Source organism: Typopeltis vanoorti, chromosome 1, assembly GCF_054136105.1.
Source record: "Typopeltis vanoorti isolate ZY-2024b chromosome 1, IOZ_Tvanoo_1.0, whole genome shotgun sequence".
Lineage (NCBI taxonomy): Eukaryota > Metazoa > Arthropoda > Arachnida > Uropygi > Thelyphonidae > Typopeltis > Typopeltis vanoorti.
In genome coordinates, this window is record NC_143549.1 from 191,689,320 (window position 1) to 191,715,429 (window position 26,110).

The window sequence follows — 26,110 nt, forward strand, 5'->3', positions numbered from 1 at the left end:
ATCAATGGGAGCCAGACCCACGAGAGATATGAAGGTCAAAGTAATGCAGAAGTCATGTTACCCATATACAAGTAATCAAAAAGTGTTGCACTTAATATTGTAGATTAATGATGGATGTTTGAAGTTTTTTCTCTTCATTACACTAAATAAAAGATGCTAAGAAATTTTTGATTTAATCGTTCTAAGGCACTTTTTTTACTGTGTCAGTTAACCTTCATCTTGTCTTCCTCTGGCTGTTTTACCTACCATTCTGGCAAAGAACACCTGTTTAGCTTATCTTTCGTCTCCCATTTTGTGTAAGTATCGTTACCACCTGAGATTAGCTGTGCTAACATATTCCTGGATACTAACAATGTCAAGATCCTTCCTAATATCATGGTTTTAAATATGATACTTCCATTGATGCTATCTGTTCAGCCCCCAATCTTTCTCAGGACTCTCATAGCTGTGGTCTCTTGTTTTTGGATAAGTGTTTTATTTCTAACTCAGCTCTCAGATCCATAAATTAAAATTTGTTTGAACACTGGTTTGTATTCAGCTAATTTGGTGGCACGGCAGTTGACTCAAAGTTATCATTGCATGCACACCGTTTTCTCGACACCGTGCAAACCGTTTTCTTGATCAATTACTATTCGTTCATTTTGATTTCATTTAGATACCTGTAAGGCTTTATTATATTCAAACCCCTGATATGGAAAAGAGAAAGGCCGATAAATGTTTTGATGAATTTTTCTATTATTCCATATAAACTTGTTCAGTTCAGTTCAGTATCTCTCTTCTGTCTGACTTTGTTTATTCTGTTGTTTATTTTCATTTTTAATTTACGATGTTCAAAAAGATTGTGCCTAAATAGTTGAAATGTTTTACATGTTTTATAGATTCTCCATTCACGATGAAGTTGATATTTTCAACGCTTCTTCCTCTTTGCCTTTTTAATGTTAATTTTCATATCAAATTTATTATAGCAGTTATTCAGCGAGCGAGTCCTACAAACTTGTCCTTGATTTATTTAAAAGTTTAACATTTGCATAAATTAAAGAGCTGAGATATCTCCAAATTCACATCAAGTATAATGTTATTTTCCTTTGTAATGTCATTTGAATAGATGATGAATAACAGTGGAGATAATGTTTTCCCTAGTTGCACACCTAACCTAACACCAAACCATTTTCTCTCCCTCTTCTGTGCCAGTTTCTCTGCTATATTAATGATAAAGCAGAAGATTTGAAAATGGATATTCAGTTGTTTGCTGATGATGCAAAACTAGGGAGATCAATAATCGATGAAGGGGATATAGATATCTTTAAAGATTATTATAATAAATTGGCACAGTGGGCATAGGACAGCGGTTGTCAAATGTAAGGTAATAGAATGGAAAGATTACATACCTTCTAATCATATTGATGGAAATAGTTTACTGGAAATTGATGAAGCTAGGGATCTTGTAGTGATTGTGGATAGAGATTTGAAATTCAGAGGACATATTGCAACAGTTGGCAAAATGGCTTGGAGCAGTACTTGGATTTTGAACAGTCAATAGTTTCAAAGTAGATGTATGATAAGTACAAGAAAATCTTGCCTAATGTGAATTCGATATGCATGATAATCAGCACAATTGAATGAAATGATACTATTTCCTGCTCTAAGCGAGTGAATAATCAGTTTATGCGACATTTTATGTTACATGAAATTTTTTGTCGCCATTCTGCAGCGAGTGATGGCACTTTTCAATGTTGCAGCCCATGGACAGAGTCAGTGCTGCCACAGGTGGCCAGCAACACGCGGCAGTTGACTCAAAGTTATCATTGCATGCACACCATTTTCTCGACACCGTGCAAACCGTTTTCTTGATCAGTTACTATTCCTTCATTTTGATTTCATTTAGGTACCTATAAGGCTTTATTACATTCAAACCCCTGATATGGAAAAGAGAAAGGCTGATAAAGAAAGTGGAAGTGATAAAAAGAGAAGAAAGGTAATTACATTAGAGGAAAATGCTGGAAGTCATCAAGAGACACGAATGTGACAGTAGTAATACAATGATTGTTTTAGACCTGGGACCATATTAAATAAGAGCAAAAAATACGAAATACAAGGAAAAGTTGCTACTGCTTCTTTAAGCATGCATATTACTTGAAATAGAAAACATTTAATGATTGAGATGGAGTATTTTCTCTCCCTGTGGATTAAGGATTATAACCAAAAAAGATACCTCTTACTACAGGAAATATTTAGGCAAAAGCTCTCTTTTTGCCCAATTGAAAGAGACCAAATTTCAAGAGAAATGTGAAAACTTTACTGCAAGTTTAGGATGGTTTGACTTTTAAAAATTGAGCCAGACTTAATAACGTGCAATTAACTGGGGAATATGCTAGTGCAGATAAGGATTCTGCAGCCAAGTTTCCTGAAGAATTGCAAAGGATAATTCAGGAGGGTGATTATGATGATCCTCAAATATTCAAAGTAAAAAAAAACTGGTCTCTTTTCGAAGCCTATGCCAAGAAAAACTTTTTTAGCTAAAATTGAAGCATCTCAATCAGGATATAAAGTATTTAAAAATCTAATAACGCCTTTATTAGAAGAGTCAATGCAGAATGTGACTACAAACTCAAGCCTATGTGAGTTCATGGTGTGCAAAATCCAAGATTATTAAGAGGACGTAATCAACAAAAATTGCCAGTAATTTGGAAATCACATAAATCTTGGGTGACCAAAACTTTTAGAGTGGTTCAACTGTTATTTTTGTCCTTCTGTTGCAGATTACTGAGAAAAATCATGTTGCCTTTAAAGCCCATTTGTTATTTGATAATGATCCCAGACACCCTATGGGACTTGACAATGTTAATGAAAATATGAAGATTGTGTTTTTTACCTCGAAATTCTTTACTTCAGCTGATGGACAAAGGAGTCATATCATTGTGATGTCAGAAAAACTACCTTGAGAAAATCCTTAACCAGGCCCTTGAAGCAGTGAGTAAAGAGAATGCAATTTCTTTACCTGAGTTTTGGAAAAAATGCAATATCAAGCAAGCAGTAGAAAATATTCATTTAGCATGGGAGAAGTACTGCCAAAATGAGAGCTGTGTGGCAGAAGGTCCTAGCACGCTGTGCAATGATTTCATTGATTTTAATAACCCAGCTGATAACATTGAAGAAATGAGCACAATTGGAAAAGAAGTTGGATTTAATTCACTGGATAATGAAGATATGAGACACTTGATCGATTCCCATTCAGAAACAGCTAAGTGTGAATAATCTCCTTCAACTAGAAGAACAGCATGCATATGAAAAGATTTCTTGGCATGTGGGGAGTGTAGCAGCTAACGTGTGTATATTCATAGTTCGTATATGAGCCTCGGCCACGAGATTACTCATACTGACCTTAAAGAAGTGAGAGTGCTTTTCATGCAGTAACAAACTATGCCCGAGGAGCATGGCAGTGTACGTGTTAAGACCATAATATTAATAATTTTTCTGACTACATAATATAAACTAAAATGAAAAAACAAAACATCCAAATCAAGTGCCCAGTGGCAATACAGCCTTAGGAGACAATCTTAAAAGATAAGGGGGAAGCTTTTCCAAGATTAATTGTTTGTTATGACATTAGCAACAGGAATTTTTCTGCTTTAGGCTGAAGCAGAATATTCTTGCATCCATTAATTAACAACGTCATAAAATTCTTAGCATATGGCGAAGTGTACTGGATATTATCATCGTATTTTATTATGTAATGATGTATGATCATGTTGCATTGTTTGCCAACCCTTCCTTGTTGTTCAGTGTCTAGGTAGATGATTAACAGGGTAAGGATTAGACATAATGGTAGAGGCTTTGGTCAGTTTTTCTCATTCCTTGAAAGGCTATATGGAGGTCTCATCCCAGTTATATATATATTTTAAAAGAATTGAATGACTAGAACCGAGATTTAAGTAAAAATGTTTTAATATAAAAACACTACTAGTTTCGGCCTGTAACAGCCCTCTTCACGTGACATTATAAAAGAAAGAAAAAACACTAAACATTGAAGGCTAGAAGACTATGAACAACATAGAAAGTCTCTAAATATAATTAGCATGAAAATGTAGTTGTATTTCAAGCTGTTCTTCCGTTCGTTGCATTGTTGGGAGAGTGTGCTTGCTTTCAGCATCACGTGAATGCCAGTACATGATTACAGCTGAATGCCTATCTGGGAGGTTGTAGCTCAAGTTGTTATTTAGATGAACAGCCTTGAAGATGATTTCTCTAGATTCCACGGTTTTTCACTCTAGTTTGTGTATGTGTATAATGTATATATATATATATATTATTAATTTCTGCTATTAACAAAGTTATATTTTAATTTTTATTTTTCCATTCTCATCATTATTCAAAATTAAGTGGATATTGAATCCAACATTATTTCTTAGCTGAAAAAGAAACTATGATAGGAAATCTAAGGTTTATGCCAAATATAGAAACTATACAAAGTGTCGGCGAGTCCAAGAACAAGATGCCTCACCATGTACTACCAGGTGTTGGGTTATTCTTGGTCTCGCCGAAACTTTGTATAGTTTCTATTTTTGGCATGAAACTCTTAGATTTCCTATCGTAGAGTTTCTTATTCAGCTTAGAAATAATGTTACATTCGACATCCACTTAATTCTGAATAATTTTTTCATCGCCAAAGTGAAACCTTATCTCAGTTAATTATTGGTGCAACTCATATAGTAAGGATATAACCTCCGTATCACTGCCAACTTGGTATTTACATCTGGTCTACCAACTCACTGATGAGACCTCAAAGGTCAAAAGCATTCTGGGTAGTGATCTCTCCCCATAATGTATAACAGCATTTATCTCCTACAAGATGTGTTTTTCATTATGGGAAAATACTATGGAAAATTTTGGAGGTTAATCCGCCTTTACTACGAGTTACCCCAGCATGTACTACCAGCAGTTGGCTTATGCTTTGACTTGCCGAAACTTTGTATAGTTTGTTGGAAGTTTATTTTTCACTCGGTTAGACACATCCCCATACTGCTATGCATTAAGGGAAGGAGTGCAAGGAGATATGCTTTGCATTATGGGAGATACTGAGACAAGGAGTGATGAGAGCTTGGTCCATCTTTGTTCAGAGTTTCCTGGTGTTGCACTACCTTACCCTAGTCCTTAGGATATTTTCAGGTGTAAACTTTGTTTGCTTACACTTGGATAAAGGATTAAACTAAATTTATTATATAGTCTACCCAAGTGAAAAATAAACTTCCAACATGTTTCTCTAAATCTAGAGTAATTCAGTAATAAGGTGTGTACACCTGTATGTAACTCCTATGGTAAATATGACCTCTCGTATTACTTCTGCCTTAGTATCTCCATGTTTGGGTCTGCATCCCACTGACGAGACCTCAATAAAGGTTGAAACTGGTCTGGGTAGTGACCCTTCCCTTAATGCATAGCAGTATACATGTCCTCAAGGAGATGTGCTTTGCATTATGGGAGATACTGAGACAAGGAGTGATGAGAGCTTGGTCCATCTTTGCTTGGAGTTGCCTGATGTTGCACTACCTTACCTCAGTCCTGAAGATTTTTTTCAGGCACAGACTTTGTTTACTTACACTTAGATAAAGGATTGAACTAAATTTATTATATTTGTATGGTTTCTGTATTCAGCATGAAACTGATTTCCTATGTTAAAGTTTCTTATTCGGCTAAGAAATAATGTTGGATTCAATATCCACTTAATTTTGAATAATTTTTGCATTACCGAAGTACAGCCTGTTGACATACTGATCATGTTTTCATTGATTTAGGCCCACTGACCTATTCTGGTCTTATTCCATCTCTTCTGTAGCTGCTTCTGACTTCTGTGTCCTGCATATTTGCCAGCCTGGCTGGCCGAGTGGTTTACGTCTTCTCTCCAGTCAAGATGCTGCGGGTTCTAATCCTGCTGTTGGCATGGATGTTTGTGGCTGCCTTTGGAAATACTAGTGGTGGTGTTTTTCGGTGGTAGATGGTGTTGGTGTAGTTGCGATCAGTTTGTGGGTTGTGAGTGGTGGAAGCAGAGTTGTAGAGTGGATGTCCTCCCTCGATGAGTCTTTGGAGTCCCTGGAGTTGAATAATAATAATAATAATAATATGCATTTTATTGGAGTATCTTATCGAGTAGTCCCGAACTACCCATTCTTTTAATATGTTTAGTTTACTTCTTTCAGTATTTCTGTATTTTGTACAATACCCAGTCTATTTCTAGTTTTTTATACAGTTCTTTATTTTTCTTGTCTGGATAATATAGCCTCTATACATAGGAAGTTCTTTTTCTTTTGCAGTTTTCAGGGTCCATAATTTACTGTAGGATATGTTGTCATATTTTCAGTGGTGTATTTAGATATTTCCTACCCCTAGGCCTGCAGAGAGTGCGTCCCTTATATTTAATGAACATGCCGATTTACATGCGTAACTTATTTATATTGTAAATTCATCATCATCATCAAATTCCTCATATGAATCCTCAAGGGATTCATGTCAGGAATTGACAGGATATGACAGCACTACATGAAAAATTTACATCATTCCTAACTTCCTAGCTACAATTTTTCCTCCAAATCAGTCCGTTACTTGTCAAGACTCCAACATTATGAGATCTTATACTTTTATCATCTAAGGAACTTTGTACCATATTGTTATGTCCCTTTAATTTCTTTACTTTACTTTTAACATTAAACTTATACCTCTTTCTATCAGACTTCGGGTGCCGACAAATTTGTATGGTTTTACTGCACCAGCCAGCAACTAAACTCTGATATATCATCCAATAACACTAAAAGAAAATATAGGGATCAAGATATATGCTGTCGTGGTCCCTATTCACTTATCACTATTGGTTTTCCCTTAAAATGCAAGGTACGAAATTTTCCAAACGGTAATTCAAATCTGCAGAAGATATCACAAACTCAATTGATTATGTAAAAGAAAACACATTATTTCAGAAAGACAGGTATATGATATTTAAATTCTTAAACCTTAAAAGAGTTAAGAGAGTCTGGGTTCCCCTCATTTAATGTAACACATTTAAACTTCTGCACTATGATCTCTTACTGGGCATAAATTCCTCACTTCTGCACATATACATATACTCAGACTCTCACAATTAAGTTATCTGATAACCTCATACATGAAACATTATATATAAACACTAGACAATTCAGTAAATCTGACATGCAATTATCTGGGACTATGGTACTTATTCCTACTTAATTCTCTCCCTCAAAATATCTGTTAACATTTAACCACTTCCTGAATATGTGACATTACTTTTCTTAAAACACTTAAACAGTTCGGAGCTCGGCCTTCTATCCGGCTGGAGTCTAATATGTTGTCTAATAACAGTAGACACAAATGTCCAAAATTATATACTGTTCTCGTGGCACAACACTTAAATGGCGTGTGTTCCTAAATTCTGGTTCTTTGCTCCATGGATACTTTAATCCTACATTAAAATAAGAAAATCTTTGCTTACCATTCTTGCTTTGACTGGGTGTTTCTGATCCGTTCACTATACCTCCTCTGATGGCGGGCTTTGTTCCTTTGTTCTACACGAACCGAAAGCACTCATGCACAGATCTGTACGTTGACGTGAATTTCATCAGCGGCTCTTTCTCCTAATGTGTTGAAGACACTGTAGTTGTAGCTTTCCAATGTAACATGCATAGCAAAGGGGAAGTCCTTGCTACACGTGGTAGCAACCACTACATAGCTCTCCTGCAGGAAACTTGGTGCTGACAAAACTCGGAGCCGAGACCCAAACGACCAGGGGTAAGAGACGAGAGAAAAGAGAGTGATTCGAACTCCTGCCAAAGCTCTTATATGCCAGAACCAGCTCCCTCACTCGGTGGTGTCATCGCGCATGCAGCGGCAGCCGATTGGACGCCGTGGCTATGAACCGCCTTTACACACCTTAAACTTGTTCTTAGCATATACATACTTATTTGTCAATATTACATGTCTTTCTAATTTAATTGATACACAATTGTTATCTAAATAAACTTATGGGCTATCTTAACAATGTTTGGAATTTACACAATCTGGATGTTTACATTTTCTTAGGATATTATACGGTACACTTCCGATCCTGAGGGCAGAATCATGTCCTTATCCCTTGCTTTTGAGGTAACTTAATGTTGGGTGGGGAAAAAGGGATGACTCATCACTTTTTCCGACACAACAGTATCAATCAACCTATATCTTGGTCTTCCTCTGGGTCGTTTTCCTGCCCACCTAGCAGAGAACACTTGTATTGCTAATCTCTCCTTGCCCATTCTGTTCAAGTGACGACACCACCTGAGATTAGCTCTGCTAACACATTCCTGGATGCTGACAATGTCAAGTTCTTTCCTAATATCCTCCTTTTTAATATGATATTATGATGATATATGATATTATGATTTAATACAATGCCATCAGTTCACACTTCTAATCTTTCTCAGGACTCATATCTGCGATCTCTAGTCTTTGGTCAGGTGTTTTAGTTCTGACCCAGCTCTCAGGTCCATAAGTTGAAACTCGTTTGAACACTGTCTTGTATACAGCTAATTTAGTGTTCCTCCTAATTTCTCTCTTATTCCATATGAATTTATTCAATTGACTTTCTACCATTCCAGCGTCGTTGATTCTGTTTATTTCCATATTGAATTTATCATCTTCATAAAAAATCGTACCTAATTATCTGAAGTGTTTTACTTGTTCCACAAGATCCCCATTCAAAACACAGTTGACATTTTCAACGATTCTACCTATTCTCATTGTCTTTGTCTTTTCATTTCTAACCTCCATAACCAATCTATTACAACAGTTATTCAATTTAGTTGGGGAATCTTGCAAACTTGTAGCGAATTTATTTAGAAGAATAACATCGTCCGCATGAAGCAAAGAGCTGACATTAACATTTTCAATTCTTATATCATGTTTAATACCACTTTCCTTCATAATGTGATCCATATAGATAATGAATAACACAGGGGATAATGTACATCCTTGTCTCACACCAGATTTAACATTAAACCATCTTCCTGTACTTCCTTCAATTCTAACTGCTGACTTACAGCTCAAATAAAGACTAACTATTGCTTGATATAATGACCCATTGATACCATATAAGTAGTGTATTCAATAGATTCTCTCTCTCTCTCTCGGCACCTTGTTGTATGCCTTTTCCAGATCGACAAAGCTTAAATACAGATCTTTGTTATATTCCCATGCTTTCTCAACTAATTGTCATGAACTGAAGATCTGATCCCGACATCCTATATTTGGCTTGAATCCAGCTTCTCCTTCACTAAGATTTTCTTTCACAATTCTTCTCAACTATTTCTTGCATATACTGGCATAAATTTTGCCTTTAACAGTCAGTACTGAAATACCTCTGTAATTCTCGCATTCAGTTTTATTTCCCTTTTTATATGTGGATACTATTAGAGCTCTACTCGAATCATGTCATTTTCATGCAATTTGTATCATCTCTAACTGCTTTTACAGCTCTTTCCTTCATTTCTAAGCTTTTTCAACAACCTCCAGAATATCTTACCACCTTCTTGATATTTATTTTCTATCTTCTTGCCAATGTCCTCCCATGAGTAGTTTTACTAGTTTAGCTAGTTTTACACAGTGTTTTGATTTCTTACATTTGTCTCTGTATTCTCTAAGAGCACAAGCTGACTTATTTGACATGAACTTTTGATATGCTTTCTTCTTTTTCTTCACTGCCTCCTTAACTTCCTGTGTCCACCATGGATTTTTGATTTTTTTTCCTTGCAGACAATCTCATCAGGGCTCTATGGCTGAATCAATCAGGGTTTTCTTCAAGGTTTGTCACTGAATCTCCAAGGTTTGGTTCTTGTTCTCAAACTCATTTTTTTCAATAATCTTTGTGTATTTTAGTCTACAGTTCACATCTGAGAGCTGCTTAACTTTTATTCGCTTTAAAACTTACATGTCATTCTTTTCAGTATGAAATTCAATTTTATCCTGCTCAAGACTAAATAGTGATCGCTTCCAATTTCAAATCCTCTGTATACTCTGGTGTCCTGCTCCTGGGAGAAAACATCACTATCAACAATAACATAGTCAATGTGACTTTTTTTATTCCTTGCCTCTTCTCTCCATGTGAATTTGTGCACATTTTTATGTTGGAACGTGGGATTAGTAATGAATAGTCCATGTCCTGAGCAGAAATCCAACAGGCATTTGCCATTATTGTTAGCTTTTTTCTCGAAATTTTCCCTAAACATTTTTGTATGTGTGACAATAATTTCCTACTCTGCTATTTAGATCCCAAAAAGGACTAACTTTTCCTTTTTCATTGTGTCAGTAGTTTTCTCTAGAGCCTCCAGTTTTCCAAAAAATTCCTCCACTCCAGAAGTTGAACCTTCTGGTCATAGGCTCAAATTAGTCTCATTGTCCTGTTTCCCATTCTGATATTTGTCCATTTCACGCTACTTGAGACTGCCTGCCATTCAAGAATATTAGCCTCATATTTAGTGTTTAATACTATGGCTACCCCTTCTTTTCCTTGATTGTCATTGCCTGAATATAATATTTTGTATTCATCGCTCAGAAAGATCTCACCAGTTTTTGTCTTTTTTGTTTGTCACCCTATTATGTCGATCTGGTACTTATCTAATTCCTCACCTTGCTCCGTTTCTTTGCCATTCAGGCTTCTTATGTTGATAGTGCTGATCTTTAACTCTGGTGATGTTGAGTTGGGGTCTGCTTTCAGATTTGTTCCAGTAGCTGAATTTTCGCTGTTTGCCCTGGTTCCATGGCAATAAGAATGGGTGTCTTGTTTAACTGGGTGATGCCCCATCCGGTATGAAATTTTGTGAAGTTGTACCATCATTTTGTATATTGGTTTAAGTCAATAAGAATACAATTTGCTGATCTTTAACTCTGGTGATGTTGAGTTGGGGGTGTGGTTTCAGATTTGTTCCAGTAGCTGAGTTTTCGCTGTTTGCCCTGGTTCAATGGCAATAACAATGGGTGTCTTGTTTAACTGGGTGACGCCCTATCCGGTATGAAATTTTGTCAAGTTGTACCATCATTTTGTATTTTGGTTTAAGCCAATAAGAATACAATTTGGTCAGCTAAATCTTAAATTGCCAGCCCATCCTCATTCATTCAGTATCCAGGGAGATATCCAACAGGGTGTAGCACGAGAAGGTGAGGATTGGAAATTACGTCAGAATCCCTGGTCAGTTCTCTGCATTCCTTTAAAGGCTATGTGGATGTCACCTCTCAGTTCTACAGCTTTGACCCTTAAGCACCCCATAGTAAATTCTTAATCTAAATATATATATATATATATATATATATATATATATATATTATGACTTGCCCAAAATATGCTAGAATATTTTACATCTTGCTGCTCGCTCTGCAAACTTATTTATCGCGTCCTTGTAGTCCAGTGCCTTTGTAATATCACTATCAATTTATAGAACTGGCCAGTTGCTGAGCCTTTCTTCTGTCATAGTTGTTTTATGTTAGTACTTCAACGTTTAGAGGACAGAAAAACGATCATTCAGCTGAGCAATTTGTTGCCAACTTACACAAGAACATCGTAACAATAGTGTCCAGAGCAGGATATATATACACTGTAGGCTTTGACTTGAATTTTCTGTGAAAGTTGTAGGAATTTATTTATAGGCCACTTGATTTCAGGTTCACTCTGAAGTGCAAACATTCGTTTACAAATTCAGATTGAATATCAAATTGTTCTTAAAATTTTTTTGCCCATTTTATGACATCCTTTTTACATATGCATTGTTGTGAGAAACCGGAACTCCTTTTAGATGTTTTCATATGACACTTGTCTTTGATTCATTTGGAATGAGAGACCATGCAAAATTGTGTCATAAGTTTCAGTTTTGAAACTGACTGATAGATTGTACTCGTCTTCATTTTTGTTACTTTTATCTCTGCTGGTCATCAAAAAACCTGGTGGGCTTTTTCTTCCTCTTTTTCTCTTCCTCATACAAGTCAAGTTTCTTGCACTGTTCTTCATAAGATTCATAGAATAACTGTAGTTCATTGAAATATTCTTTGAGGGATCCATAGAGTTCACATACAGTTGCTATATCAATGTTTACACTTTTAATATCTTGCTTGTGGCTTTCATTCTTGTGAGAATATCACCCCATAGGCAGGTCATGATCCCAACCTCCAGTGACAAGTTGCCATAGAATCTTACTTGCTTCACGTCACGTAACTTTCTTCTAGGTGGTGTCATTTTCGATTTCGGACAAAAGTGGAAATTATTTCCTTCCATCCCTCACGAAGACTCTTACAGGCATATCACGAGCTGACCAATGAGTAAGCGAAGGATGTTCGATTACTTTTCCAGAAGTTTCCAGGTGCTGCAGATGTGTTGAAGATGTGAAAAATATGTACAGTTTCTGAAGGACAGCAAGCACCAATTAGAGACAGAGAATGTCCAGCGCATGGTGTAAATTCTGCCAATGGATTTATTTCAAGAATTGTTTCTTGCAGTCCTGTGTATTTGCCTGTCTTGTTACTAGCAATATCATATGCCTGCCCTCTGCAATTTGCTACATCAAGTCAAAACTGCCTCTCTTCAGATTTGTGACTTATGTTAGGAATGAAATGAAACAAACTTTCCACAGGAGTTTTATGTTGTTTCACATATACTATGAAGGACAGCTGATCAACATGAGATAAGTCTGGTGTTGAGTCAACACTTATGGAATAGCTATTTTAAGTTCTTCCACAATAAATTTGGTTACTTTCTCGTCCAATATTTTAATAAATTCCTCATACGTGGTAAAGGAAAGATAGGAAATGAAAACCTTTTTCCCACTTTTAGCAATGTGCTTAGCAAGAAAGGAATCAAATTCACTAATTAACTCTAGACACATCATTACATTTCCATTATGCACAGAACTGAAAATGTTTCTCTTTCTCCTCAAAGCAAGTCCTCTACTGGCAAATGTTTTTACAACTGCAACTACTCATTTTAACACCACCTTCCAGTATACTTAATTTCTTCTTCCAGTTGCTGAGTTATTTATAAGTCAATTCTCCCTGCAAGATTTTCTCTTTGTTTCAGAGCTATCAGACAGTTCATATGACTAGTTGCTTTCTCGTGATGACTCACTCGTGCTTCTACATTTTTCAGGTCATTAAATCCACTGACAAAATGAATGTCGTCAGCTCCCCCTCCACCAAAAAGGTGACAAGGTGCATAGAAGAGCTTTCCTGTGCTAGGAGAGTAAACAAGAAAATCTCTTATTATTTTTTGCCATTAATCAGATTCCCCTCAATGAATTTCTTAGAAACATGTCTTACTTTGTCAGGATAAGCTTTTCATGCTTTTGAAAGATCATTGTCTAAATTTTGTGGAAATGTGTTAACTGCAATAAACTCATGTGTTACGTCATTTAGAATCCACTCAGTGGGTCATTACTCACTATCACCTGTGCTGCCAAATTGTTGGGATTTGTTGTAGGCATGTCGTTTAAACAGTTTCAATTTACATCTCCTTAACTACCTCTTGTTCTTTTTCCAAATCACAATTACTATTATAATAAATTTAGTTTAATCCTTTATCCGAGTGTGAACTAACAAAGTTTGCACCTGAAAATATCATCAGGACAGGTAAGGTAGTACAACACCGGGCAACTCGCAGCAAAGGTGGATCAAGTTCTCACCTCCTTGTCTTGGTATTTTCAATAATGCACAGCACATCTACTTGCAGACATGTTTACTGCTATGCATTAAGGGATACCGGTTTCAACCTTTATTGAGATCTCATCAGTGGGAGCCAGCCAAACGAAATATAATAAATTTTGTTTGTTCTGCGAGTTGCCTAGTGTTGTACTACCTTACCTCAGTCCTGAAGATATTTTCAGGTGCAAACTTTGTTTGTTCACATTTGGGTAAAGGATTACACTAAATTTATTATAGTCTAACCAAGTGAAAAATAAACTTTCAACATCTTTCTCTAAATCCAGAGTAATTTAATAATAAGGTGGCACACCTTTTGGCAACTCCTATAGGTAAGGATGACCTCTCCTATTGCTTCTGCCTGTATCTCCACTCTGGGTCTGGCTACCGCTGTGAGACCTCAATAATGGTTGAAACCGGTATGGGTAGTGTCCACCCCCTCCTTAATGCATAGCGCTATACATATCTGCAAGGTGATATGTACTGCTATGCATTAAGTGGATGTATATCTCCCATAATGCATGTTGTGCATTATGGGAGAGACTGGGACAAGGAGTTGAGAGTTTGATCCACCTTTGCTGTGAGTTGCCCGGTGTTGTTACTACCTTACCTCAGTCGTGAAGATATTTTCAGGTGCAAACTTTGTTTGCTCACACTTGGATAAAGGATCAAACTAAATTTATTATAGTCTAACCAAGTGAAAAATAAAGTTTCAACAATTACTATTAGCAGATATTGACCAATATTTGCTTAACTATACAGACCAAGACAATGACCAACATTGTCTTGGTCTGTATTATGCAGAATCTGATTACATGCCAGTATGCTTTCAGACTAAACTTACAACGAGGAAAAGAAAAAGATTTATCTACTTGTGAGTCTAAGCTGCATATAAGGAACATGTTATAATTACAAAAATGAGAGGCTGGAAATTTGCACTGCCCTTTAAAATTTGCTGCTGTAGGCTGAGACCTATAGAGCCTATACCTAAATACACCACTGCATACTTTACTGCTGAATGTCTTGGGAAAACAAATTTAATTTTTGTAGGCTTTTGAATTTAGTTATATTTGAAATATTACTTATCATCTGTGTTATCTTTAAGAAACTTGAAATTTTGTTATTAATGTCATCTTCTCTTGTATATGATACACCACATCTGATGTACTTCAATGAAGTCATATCAATATGAATGAGGTCATATCAATCTCTGATTATTATTATTAAGAGTGAACAGGGATTCATGAATTGAGGCCAGACACTACCCTCACCAGCTATCATACTTGCTTTTGAATTTATTTGTACGACAATCACATGAAACATCCAATGACAATCGATTTCCATTCATGTACCACTTAGGGAGAAAAATCTAGCTTTCATCCCCATTTTTGATGGCATTCCTTCTCAACTTCCGATGATGCCATGTCCTTTTCTCACTGTCCAAAAACGAAAAATTCCATTTTTCATTTTTGGAAAGTGAGAAATTCTGAAATCCTGTATGGGCATTTCAGACGTTTGTAACTCAATCATATCATCCCCTTCTTATTTCTGTTTGCTAGTATCTGTAGACTGCAGATACTATCATCCCCCTTTTTCTACTGTTTGCTATTATCTGCAGTCTACAAATTGTCAATCTGTCTTCATAATTACTATTCCATAATCCCAATATCATTTTTATCACCTTCCTTTGTACTCTATCTACTATCAGAATCACCATGGAAACTAGATCAGACCTGCGCACTATAGTCCAAGTGAAGTCTAATCAAGGCATAGTAAAGAGACAAGATAACTTCCCTATCTTTACATAGCAAAGTTTATGTCATCATGCGCTTTATTTGCAATCTGTTATATGACTTGAACTTCAACTTCCTGTCTTCTAAAACTCCAATATCTGTAGCCTGATCAGTGCGTTTTAGTATAAACCTGCCTATACAATATGACACTGGATTTTTAATCTCACTGAAGTACATGGCATAGTAACATTGAACTGATAGTCAGTTTTACATGGCCACAGTCACAGCCTGTTGTAGCATTCTGCAAATACTGCATCAGGTGGTTTCCTGATTACATCACCTTCTTCATGAAGTACTTCCCAAGATAGTACTTATTATCACTGTCATGAACTGGAGGCAGAATTGTCACATATTTAATGGAAACCCCTTCTGACACTAATAAAATCTCTTTGAGATGGAGTTCCATCTGCCATATACTGCTAGAGATCGCATCAGTACTGCACAAGGCATATTGTGACTGAACACTGGAATATCGTAAAGAAGTTGTCCGATGAGTCACAGTGCACTTTGTTCTCTTCGAATGTAAGCAGAAAGTTTGCCCAGGAGCCCAAAGAAACGAACGCAACTTGCCTTGTAAATGTAGCTGATAATTCTGGAGGTGGTGTCTTGGTGTGGGGCATGTTCTCTTGATAGGGAATGACTCTAATGATATTATTTGAAGGTTGGGTGTTCTCCAAGGAATATCTGAACATTGTTGCGAGTGAAATCCATCCTATAGTATTGACCTTTCTCCCATCTGGCTGTAATTGTTTCACGGACAATAGTGTTACTTTTCATCACATTCAGCATTGTTTAGCAGTGGTTCAGCAAGCAATGTCAGCAACTTCCACTATATTTCATGGCCATGACAAATCTGGATATTGATCCCCATTGAGGCTGATTGGGACATGTTCAGAAAATAGATTCCACACCAAATTCCTTTTCCATCAAATCTGAGGCAGTTAAAGGACTGGTGAAAGACTGCATCTACATCTTGTTAGATGTAGATGCAGTCCAATACCTTGTAGAATCTATGCCAAACCACAGGTGCTATATTTCAGGGAAAAGGAGGTATTAACTACTCAACCTGCCAAGACGTATATATATATATATATATATACGTCTTGGCCAGTTATATACGTATATACGCCCAGGTTAGAATGAATGCGAAGTGCATATTAATATTGTAATACCAGTGATATTACATTGAAATATATGATGGAAAAGAAGTGTAGAGGAATGATGTATTTTATCCATATTGACGGTGACATGATTATATAAAAGTGTTTAATTCTTTGGCTGGTATGGATGTCAAGAATCCGTGATAGCTGGTGTCATAATGTACTATAGGCTACCAACCTGTTCAGTTTGAGTCACATTAAAAATGTATATCTAGCTAATTCTTGTTATTGTTGATAAATTGGAAAAACCATTTCTGCTGGTGACTTAAACCACAGAGCCCACTTTAGATTAACTGCCTTGCTAGTTAACTGCAACTATATTTTTCTTAGTCAAATATCATTTCATCAAATATAATTTTATCAACATAATGATATTTTTATACATATCTTATTTCATATTTAACTAATTAAACAACAATATATTTCATAAAGAAACATATAAAGATAGTTAAATATCTTTACAGTAGACATCACTGGAATCCTGAGTCATTCTCTCTGGTCTAGGTAAGTTTATTCTTGTCTAACTAACTAGTTTAGCTGATTAGCTAAGTGGTGCATTGATACAAGCCTGATGAATGCCATGGCATTAATTAGTTATATATTGTGAAATGTATTTAAATTTATGCAAGCATACTTCTTCATAGTTAAAGGAATTATTCAATTTAGCCAGTGGAAGCAATACAAGCAAGAATTTTTAAAGTGCATGTCATCCTTGAATATTTCTCCTTTTCTTTGTTTTTTGGTGATTTTTGAAATAATTTTGTTTTCCAAGATTCAGTGCATATGAAGTTTTTAGAAGGATAATAAATAAATAAAACTGAGTGAAAAATTATTACATTTTGATTGCTAATATGCTTATTAAATCACCACTATTTCTGTAATAATGTAATGGCATTGATATTACATTGAAATATATGATGGATACGAAGTGTAGCAGAACGATGTATTTTATCCATATTGATGGTGACATATTAACTAACTGACATATTCCTGTGATGAGTTTTATCATTTGAAGAAATTAATCTTCATATCATTTGATGGATCCCTCCATGTGTGACACCTACTTGTGGTGGAGTGCAGCTTCCTGAAAAAGGACAGCACCATCACTGGTGCTGTCCTTTTTTTCATTCTATTTACGTTTCTTCTATGTTCTTTCTCTTATGGTGCCTGAGTGTTTTTTTACCATCCTGTTTATCAGACTGTCATAACTAGGATCTGGGACCCTCCTGCAATCTTTGTAGTATGTCGCGACACATGGGCATCTGGAATGAGGGATATTGTAGTTTTGCACTAGATGTTGAAAGTTTATCAAATGCTTAAACTATGAATTCCAAATCCATAAAACACACCCCAACTCAATCACATTATGAAAGAAAGTGGTATTAAACCAGATACCAAACTTGGAGATGTTAACCTCAGCTCTTTGCATTATGCAGACGATACTATACTTATAAATAAGTTTGCAAGATTCTCTGACTAAACTGAATAACTCTTATAATAGATATGCATGATGGTCAGCAACAAGACAAGGACCATAACAGGCAAATGCATTGCCAATAACAATTGCATTGTGAATGCAGAACCCGGTGACATAGCTGGGCAAGGAGGACATGGTCTGCCCTGGGCAGCACTTTGAACCATTTTGAACTTTTGCAGTTAATTCTAAAAAGACTCGACCTTATTTCCAAATACTGTGATACTACTGCGAATTTTCCTCAAAATTGCTGTAATTGCTGCTCACATCAGTTTTATTTAGAAAAACTCTTCTCACAATGAGTTTTTCTAAAGAAAACTGATTAACAATTACATACCTTAGTCTGAAATAGACTGCCAATGTGATAGACGATTTTCATATTTTAGAATGTTGAAATTAAAGTTTTACTTCAAAATAAACAGATCATTTTTATTTATCTCGATATACGTTCTTTGACTTTTTGTAGTATGTTTGGTGTGTGGGTCTGCACAAGCTCTAGCTGCACCACTAAGAAAACCTATAAAACATTTCAGCAACTTAGGCATGATTTTTAGTGAAGATGGTAAATTAAACATGGAAATAGATAACAGAATTAACAAAGCTGGTATGGTAGGAAGTCAACAGTAAATTTATGTGGAATTAGAGAGAATTTAGTCAAAACACTAAATTAGCTGTATACAAGAGAGTGTTTGAACTAATTTTAATTTGTGTCAGAAGTAAAACACTTCACCTACGACTAGAGACTGTAGATATGTGAGTCCTGAGAAATATGAGTGGCATGAACAGGTGGGATCAATGGCAATATCATATTAAAAATGAGGATGTTATGAAATAACTTCACATTGTCAGCATCCAGGAATGCATTAACAGAGCTAATCTCAGGTGGTTTCTTAAACAGCTTGTTAGAGGAAAGAATAGCAAAATAAGTGTTCTCTGCCAAGTTGGCAGGAAAAATGCCCACAGTTAGTCCAAGTTATAGGTAGATTGATATGGTAAAAGTGCCTTAGAAGATATAAGTATAAGATATAAGATATAAATATAAGTCTGGTAATGTTGTGGTCTAGACAGGTAACAGAATGATTTAGAGGAAAATTGTAGATAGGAAGTTAGTAATGTAAATTTTTCATGTAGTATTATCATATCCTGTACACCCCTTGATTATACATGGCAGGAATTTGATGACGATAAAGTATGAATTAACGATGCCAAGAAATTATATTCTTGGTTGAATCTTTAATCCAGCTGTAAGTAAACACACTTTGCATGTGACGTTTCATCAAGACTGGGTTACTTGTATGTAGAGAATAATGAATTCACATTAGCCTCTGTATGCCCCCTTTTGGATGTGTATAGTAGTTAGTGGCTCTTCTTTAATTTCCCAGAATCTTTAATTCATAGCATGCTGGATGGTGTGGTCAGGATCAATTGTCCAGTATGCTTGCTTATGCAGTTCAACAGTGTTCAGTTTCCTATCCCCCATGGTCTGGAGTGCTGTCAAAGTCTTGCTGTAGTACTGGTATAGCATGTGGTTAAATCATTGCATGCCACATCAGAACATATTTATTGCGTGCAAGATAGTGGGTGCCCATATGTGGATTTGTAGTCAGTGGAGAGCTCTGATGCTAACGAAAAATCTCTTGATCACGTATCCTTCATTCTGATATTTCTCAGGGACCCTCACAATGTCCCAACCAAGTACAATATACTGTATACACATCATTTGATAACAGTTGTAAGAAACAGAAAATATGACACCAGTATAAATGTTACCTGTGTTTCTCATCGTCAATGCAAGAGGTAAAAACCATCCAGGAAAATATCAACTTCTATATTCATAAGGGTTTGGAAGAATCAGCAGGTACTACAAAAATAGTTATTTACAAAATGTAAATTATGATCTGGTAATATTCTTCTGGAGCATCATCAGCAATACTTAGAGAAACATCAGTGAGTGGAATATCAATTACAGTAACACTTCATAAAACACTTTTCTAAAGGAGGTATATCAAAATGAGATCTTGACCATCCAAATGAGGACATATATTCAAGATAAAGGAGTGACAGGCATGAGGTACATTTTGGCACATAGATGGTCACTTGATTCCATGAGGAACTTACTGTCAATATACCAATACCTCTAGCGAAATAAAAGTAGGTTATCTCAGCTGCTGTTGTGAGATGCACATTTTTAATCCCCTGAGATTCTTTAACTGTGAGAAATATGCACATGCCCTGACTGCCTGTTGTGGCCCTACTACCTTTGCCCAATGTGCTTGCAAAAATATGATAAAATATGATTTACCTGCAAGAAAGGGAAATGTTAATATATCAGAAAGATCAACCAGCCTATTTCTGAGGTTGTCTGTGGTGAAGGGGTGTCAATGAAATATGAAGTTAGAAATAGTAAAAAATGTTAGGATGCAAAAAGTAAATTACACTATCACCACCATACACCTCTCCTAAATTCTCTTGTGCTGTGAAGATGGCAGTTAAGAAAGCATCAAAATTTATCTCAAATGTCTATTCCATCATCTGGAATGATTTACTGCTATGTTTGCAAACAGCTGTGAATTGTTTTGCTACTTTCTGAAAAAATAAGCCATTCTCGATATTCTTTTGTGCCATTTGATTTTTCACAGTAAAAATGAACATTTGGAATATTTCTGTAGTATATCTGATTTCTCTCATTATATTCCACTTTTAAAGATGTTATGTCTCTGCTATTGTACGGTTTATTGTTTATGAAGTAATTTACCATTTTCTCTGATATTTTGCACTGCCTTAAAGGGATATCTTTTCGAAAATTATCGGAGTCTGGTTGTTTTTGTTGATCTGCATCAGCACTTCGTTCTTTTTGTACTTCGGCATTTTCCTCTGTGGCTTGCACATCTTGTTCAGCATTGTCGGGTGTTTCGTCATATTTGGCATCTTCATTCTTCCCAGAATTTTCTTCTTTTCTTTCAGCATTTTCTGTTATCATTTTTAGACTATCTTCTTTTTTGTCTTGTTCATCATGTGTTGGTTGGTCTTATTTGCTCTGAAATTTAGATGAAGATGAAGTCAAAAAACCTCCAAGGACCTTTTTTTGAGAGAGCGATAATTTTTCTTTTTCCTTTTGTTGTTTTTTTTTCTGCCATTGACAAGTACGTTCATGTCATGGCTAAAATATTAAATATCATATATATTAAAAACAATTATTTTATAATTACAATCACAACATCCAAACCACAACAAAGTATAAAGGATACTGAAGGTTACAAGAATTTCATTGGTTCCTTAACTATTTATGCCACCTTTATATGAAGCAGTCGATTTGGAAAACAAAAATGAAAATAGAATTTATTTTATTATATAGTTACAATTAAACAACAGTACAGACAGTAGTTCCAAGAATTAAGACAAAATTGAAAGAAAATGGAATATTATTTTTTCATATTTTTACTAAAAAAATATAGTGTGGGCTTTGGCCCCTAGCTTTGTGGGTCCTGAGGTGGCCGCCTCCTCTGCCACTGCCTGTGGGAGACTGTTATGAAGAAATCGGCCTGCTCTTTTTTTCTGCCAATATGGACCTGGATCTTTCTGTTGGAGAGAATGGATTCAAGAAGCTGGAAAGTTTTTATTGCACCTTATAATATTTCCTAGCTTTAGGAGGAGGCCGCTGATCCCGACTGTGTCGTAAGCTTGTGTTAGGTCAATGAAAATGGCTGCAGATTTAAGTTTCTTCTGGAAGCCTGCTTCAATCTGTGTTGTGAGGACCAGGAACTGGTCCCAGCAACTTCTTCCTGCCTGAAGTGAGCTTATTCAATCGGGAATACTATTTCAATGAGTGCACATATTCTTTTAAGGAGAAGTTTTTCAAAGAGCTTAAAGGTGGAGCAAAGCAAGGAGATTGGTCATAGATTTTTGACATCATTGGATCTTTCCCTGATTTAGGCATGGCAATTATTTTGGCTTACTGCCACATATTTGATAGTTTTCCAGTCATTATAACTTTTGATAAAAGGGCAATCGGCCATGTTTGGATTTATTGACCGAGATGTTTTAGAAACTCAGTCAGGCCACAATCCACTCCTGTAGCGTTGCCATTCTTGGTGAGTTAAGGCTATCTGTACCTCTTCCTGAGATACTGGGTATACAACTTCAGGAAGCTTGGAGCCTGTCTTCTGCATTTGTCTGATGAAAGGTTGCACAGTAATTTTCCTGATAGAACTGGGGTGTATCTTGGAGGTATTTAATTAAGGTTTAGCCATTTGATCAGGAGTTATCTGTTGTTTTGTGTGTTTTTGGTTCTGCCTACCTAATTTTCTCAGAAATGACCAGCTTTCCCGGCAATCTGTCGGCAATCTGCCTTTTATCATACCATTACTTCCTCTGCTGTTAACCTCGTTAAGGCTATTTTATAGCTATTAGTGGATTAACTGTTGTTGAGTGACTTTTGTGTCCCCCTGTCTTTACATCTATTGTGTTGCTTAGAATTTGTTTTACTCTCCTAAGTTATTTGACCTTTTTGCTTTCATGCAGCAATTTTTTTAATTGTAAAAATAACTAATATGAAGGAATATGAGTAATTACAAGTTGTGTAGCTGTAATTGGCTCTTTAGTACCCTCTGTATACCGTTTACTGGTTATTTTGTACAAGAAAGGTAATTGGTGTGCAGGTTAATCCCAAGAGATTATAAATTTTGTTGAAGATTAACATTTTATTCATGAATATGATTGCTGGGAACCAAAAATGAATGGCCTGTAATTTTTTTACATTCGTACTTTTCAACATTTGGTGTCAGTTTCTTGTGGAAAGGGTGTATAAAATATGAGATTTCTTATACTTGTCTCATTCGCCAGTTTAGATCATTTCTTGAATAGGTTTTCTATATATTTTTGTGCCTAATTGAATTTTTCTATAGTATTTGGAGCAAAACATGCTACCAATCCTTCGAAATTTATATAGTTATATGACAATTATACAAAGGAATTGTCCAAAAATAAACATTTGCTTATGTTGATTATGAGTGAACATTGAAAAAGTGGAGGAGTTGGCTTGTAAGGTAATAAGTGCACATCTGCCAGTAAAATTTCCAAAATTTTTTTTATATTTGTCTGGTTCAAAGAGTCAGCTTATTGTTTGCCATAAGTGAATTGAAGAAACACTTATTTACATTCTTGTAATGTCTTCCTATCAATTTTACTAATAACATTATTGCTATCCTTATATTATATAACATTAACTGCTAAATATGACAACATGCCTTGCATTTAAAGGTGGTTGAACCATATCTTCATTTGGTTCAATGTTGATAAGCATGTCACTCTGTTTGCTCAAAAATATCATGTAGTATGTTTTACCAATGATTTAGGGTAATGTTGTTTACAGTAATTTGTTGATATATAAGGTTTTCAGCATAGATTTCCATACACAACTGTAATGTCTTCATTTAAGAGGGTCAAAAGGGTAAAAGGGTAAAATTCGAATTAATTATTGACAAATTTCTAATTTGTTTTTTCTTGAAGAATCTACTGGATGCACAATTCAAGAAAAAACAAATTAGAAATTTGTCAATAATTAATTCGAATTTTATTCTTAACAAATAAATATTTGTTTCTTTATTTAGGAAAAAACAAATGAGAAATTTGTCATTAATTCATTGGAATTTTATCGCTAACAAATAAATATTTACTTTGACATTGATTCTTTGTTACAACCTTTGATTTAAGATGAACGTACATACTGAAATGTTCAACGTGTCACAAATTGCATTAATAATTCTTTTTATTATGCAAAACTCAAATTGCTTTTATGATAATAATTGCAGCATGATGATTTGATCTGTTCAGAAATCTGGTTATATTCCATGTTGCATGTGTTTTTATTGATGCTATCATAAATCTTGTACCATATCTTTGGAAACGCTTCATATTCATATATTAATATGTTATGATATTTGGTAATTATCATTTTGCATTGATAGTCACAGTTGTAGCATGCAATAAATCTGTAAAATTAATTTATTACTAAAGACGCCCACATATTTTTGGCTAATATAATATAATTTAATAAAGTATGGCTGAACCCATACAGATCTCAACATATCTGAACCCCTACAGATATGTTGAGATCTGTATGGGTTCAGCCATACTTTAAGCCATAAAGCATCCCAGGTGTCAGGATAAAATTATTGTAAATCAAAGAATTTTTTCAAACTTGGTTTGTACACACAGCTGTCCAATATCTCGCATGGATGGTGTAAGAAATTTTCTCAAAGCTTTATAGTTGGCAAATACTATTTCCAAGATATTGTGCAAGTGATAATGAGTCTTTATTCGACTATCTACTTTTATTGTATATTATGGTTACTATACTTTGCAATTTGATACAATTTTGATGAAGCAATATGCTGAGCTGTCATTTCTAAAATGTAATCACTAATCTGTTGCTTAATCTTTTCTATTAAACTTATAAAATCTGACCTTATCCTATCTACAGAATATGGTTCTGTATCTCTTGTCATGTTCTGTATTATAATCTGAAAAATGTTTGGCAAATCAGCTTTGATATCTAAAAAAGATTTAATAGTTTCCACTTTTATTTCCAAAATTTATTGCCTGCTTAATAATGTCTTTTGCATCCATATCTTTATTATAAATATATTAATTGTCCATGTATGGACAGTTTCAAGAATGGAATTTTACAAAAGGTATCATGGTTGATGTAACTGGAAGTGCTTACTTTTCATAGGAATGGATGTATTCCATATCATGTATGGCAATAAATAATAATCTTAAAATGGATTTCTTAAACAGTGCAGAAGGTATGTTTTTTCATATTCTTTCATGTACAGCTCAAAATTTTTTGAAGACTTCTATGTTGAATATAACGTACATGGGTATTCTCATGTCTACATTTTGTGTATCTAGTGCAATGTAAACTATTTCTTTTAAATCAGTGTTCTTTCTGTCCAATGTAAAAGAGAAATGGTGCATATTGATCAAGATTGAGGATGTTTTTATGGACAAAATTAATAAGGGCTATCCATTTTTCAGTAACTAGGTGAACTAAATTTAAGTCTTGTATAACTAAGTGTATATCTATATTTAAGTTCATTTTTAGAGAACCCACCATGCATTTTACCAGTGTTCAATACTTTCCTTATGAATCCCTTTTCATTTTTCTCTTTTCTTAAATAATGGCAAATCATTAATTTTTTGCCAATTCATTTGCACTCTTATTTTAGCACTTCAAATTCAAAGAAACACACTTCAGAGAAAAGACTTCAAAGGAGTAAAACTGTAGAAAGCAAGATGAATCTGGGTAGTCCTGTAAGTAAATATTTATCATCGATTATGAGTGATAATTATCCAACATATATAGGATATGTTAAACGAGTAAATAGATATTTATTATTTGTTATTTTAATTTTTATCATTTCAGTGATTCCTTTTACTGGTTTTAGTAGATATAAATGCACTGACAGTTTTCCAGAGCAAGTATTACGATTGTCAGCTCAAAAGGAACTGTTAAATGTTAATCAAATCATTTGTCATATTATAAACAGTTATGGTTTTTATACTGAAAATGTTTATCCAATGTGCTTAGCCATCACATAACAGAAACATTCTGCTTTCAAGATTTTGTATAGTCCATTATTTTGCAGAATAAGTGTGACATTCATTTGCAAAAATTAGTTATATGGCCAATTATGATTGGATAAGCTTGATATTGCTGTTTGTGAATTAAAGAATAATGTGATATGCATGATCAGTGGGGTGTGAAATATTAATGGGAACTATGAGGAGTAAATAACTGACATCACCATCACTTGTTTTTACATTAACTTTTTAATTTTATTGGTTTTTAAAATGACTTAATTTTATATGTGTATTATACTGCATGATTTTTATTCATGCTATATGAATAAATAAATAAACATTAATGGGGAATCATTAAAACAATTGCCATGTTTTTGAAAAAT

At 35.0% G+C, this 26,110-nt stretch overlaps 1 protein-coding gene across 2 annotated transcripts in view; it reads left to right on the forward strand.

The window, feature by feature from the left end:
* The window catches only part of LOC150110724 (uncharacterized), a 239,215-nt gene that overhangs the window by 202,893 nt on the left and 10,212 nt on the right, over positions 1-26,110 (forward strand). For both annotated transcript variants that reach the window (XM_090396009.1, XM_090396002.1), the window contains exons 4-5: positions 17,134-17,173; positions 25,373-25,457. In XM_090396009.1, the coding sequence (XP_090252135.1) occupies positions 25,440-25,457 (18 nt within the window). In that variant the 5' untranslated portion in view covers positions 17,134-17,173; positions 25,373-25,439. The remainder of the gene's footprint in view (positions 1-17,133; positions 17,174-25,372; positions 25,458-26,110) is intronic.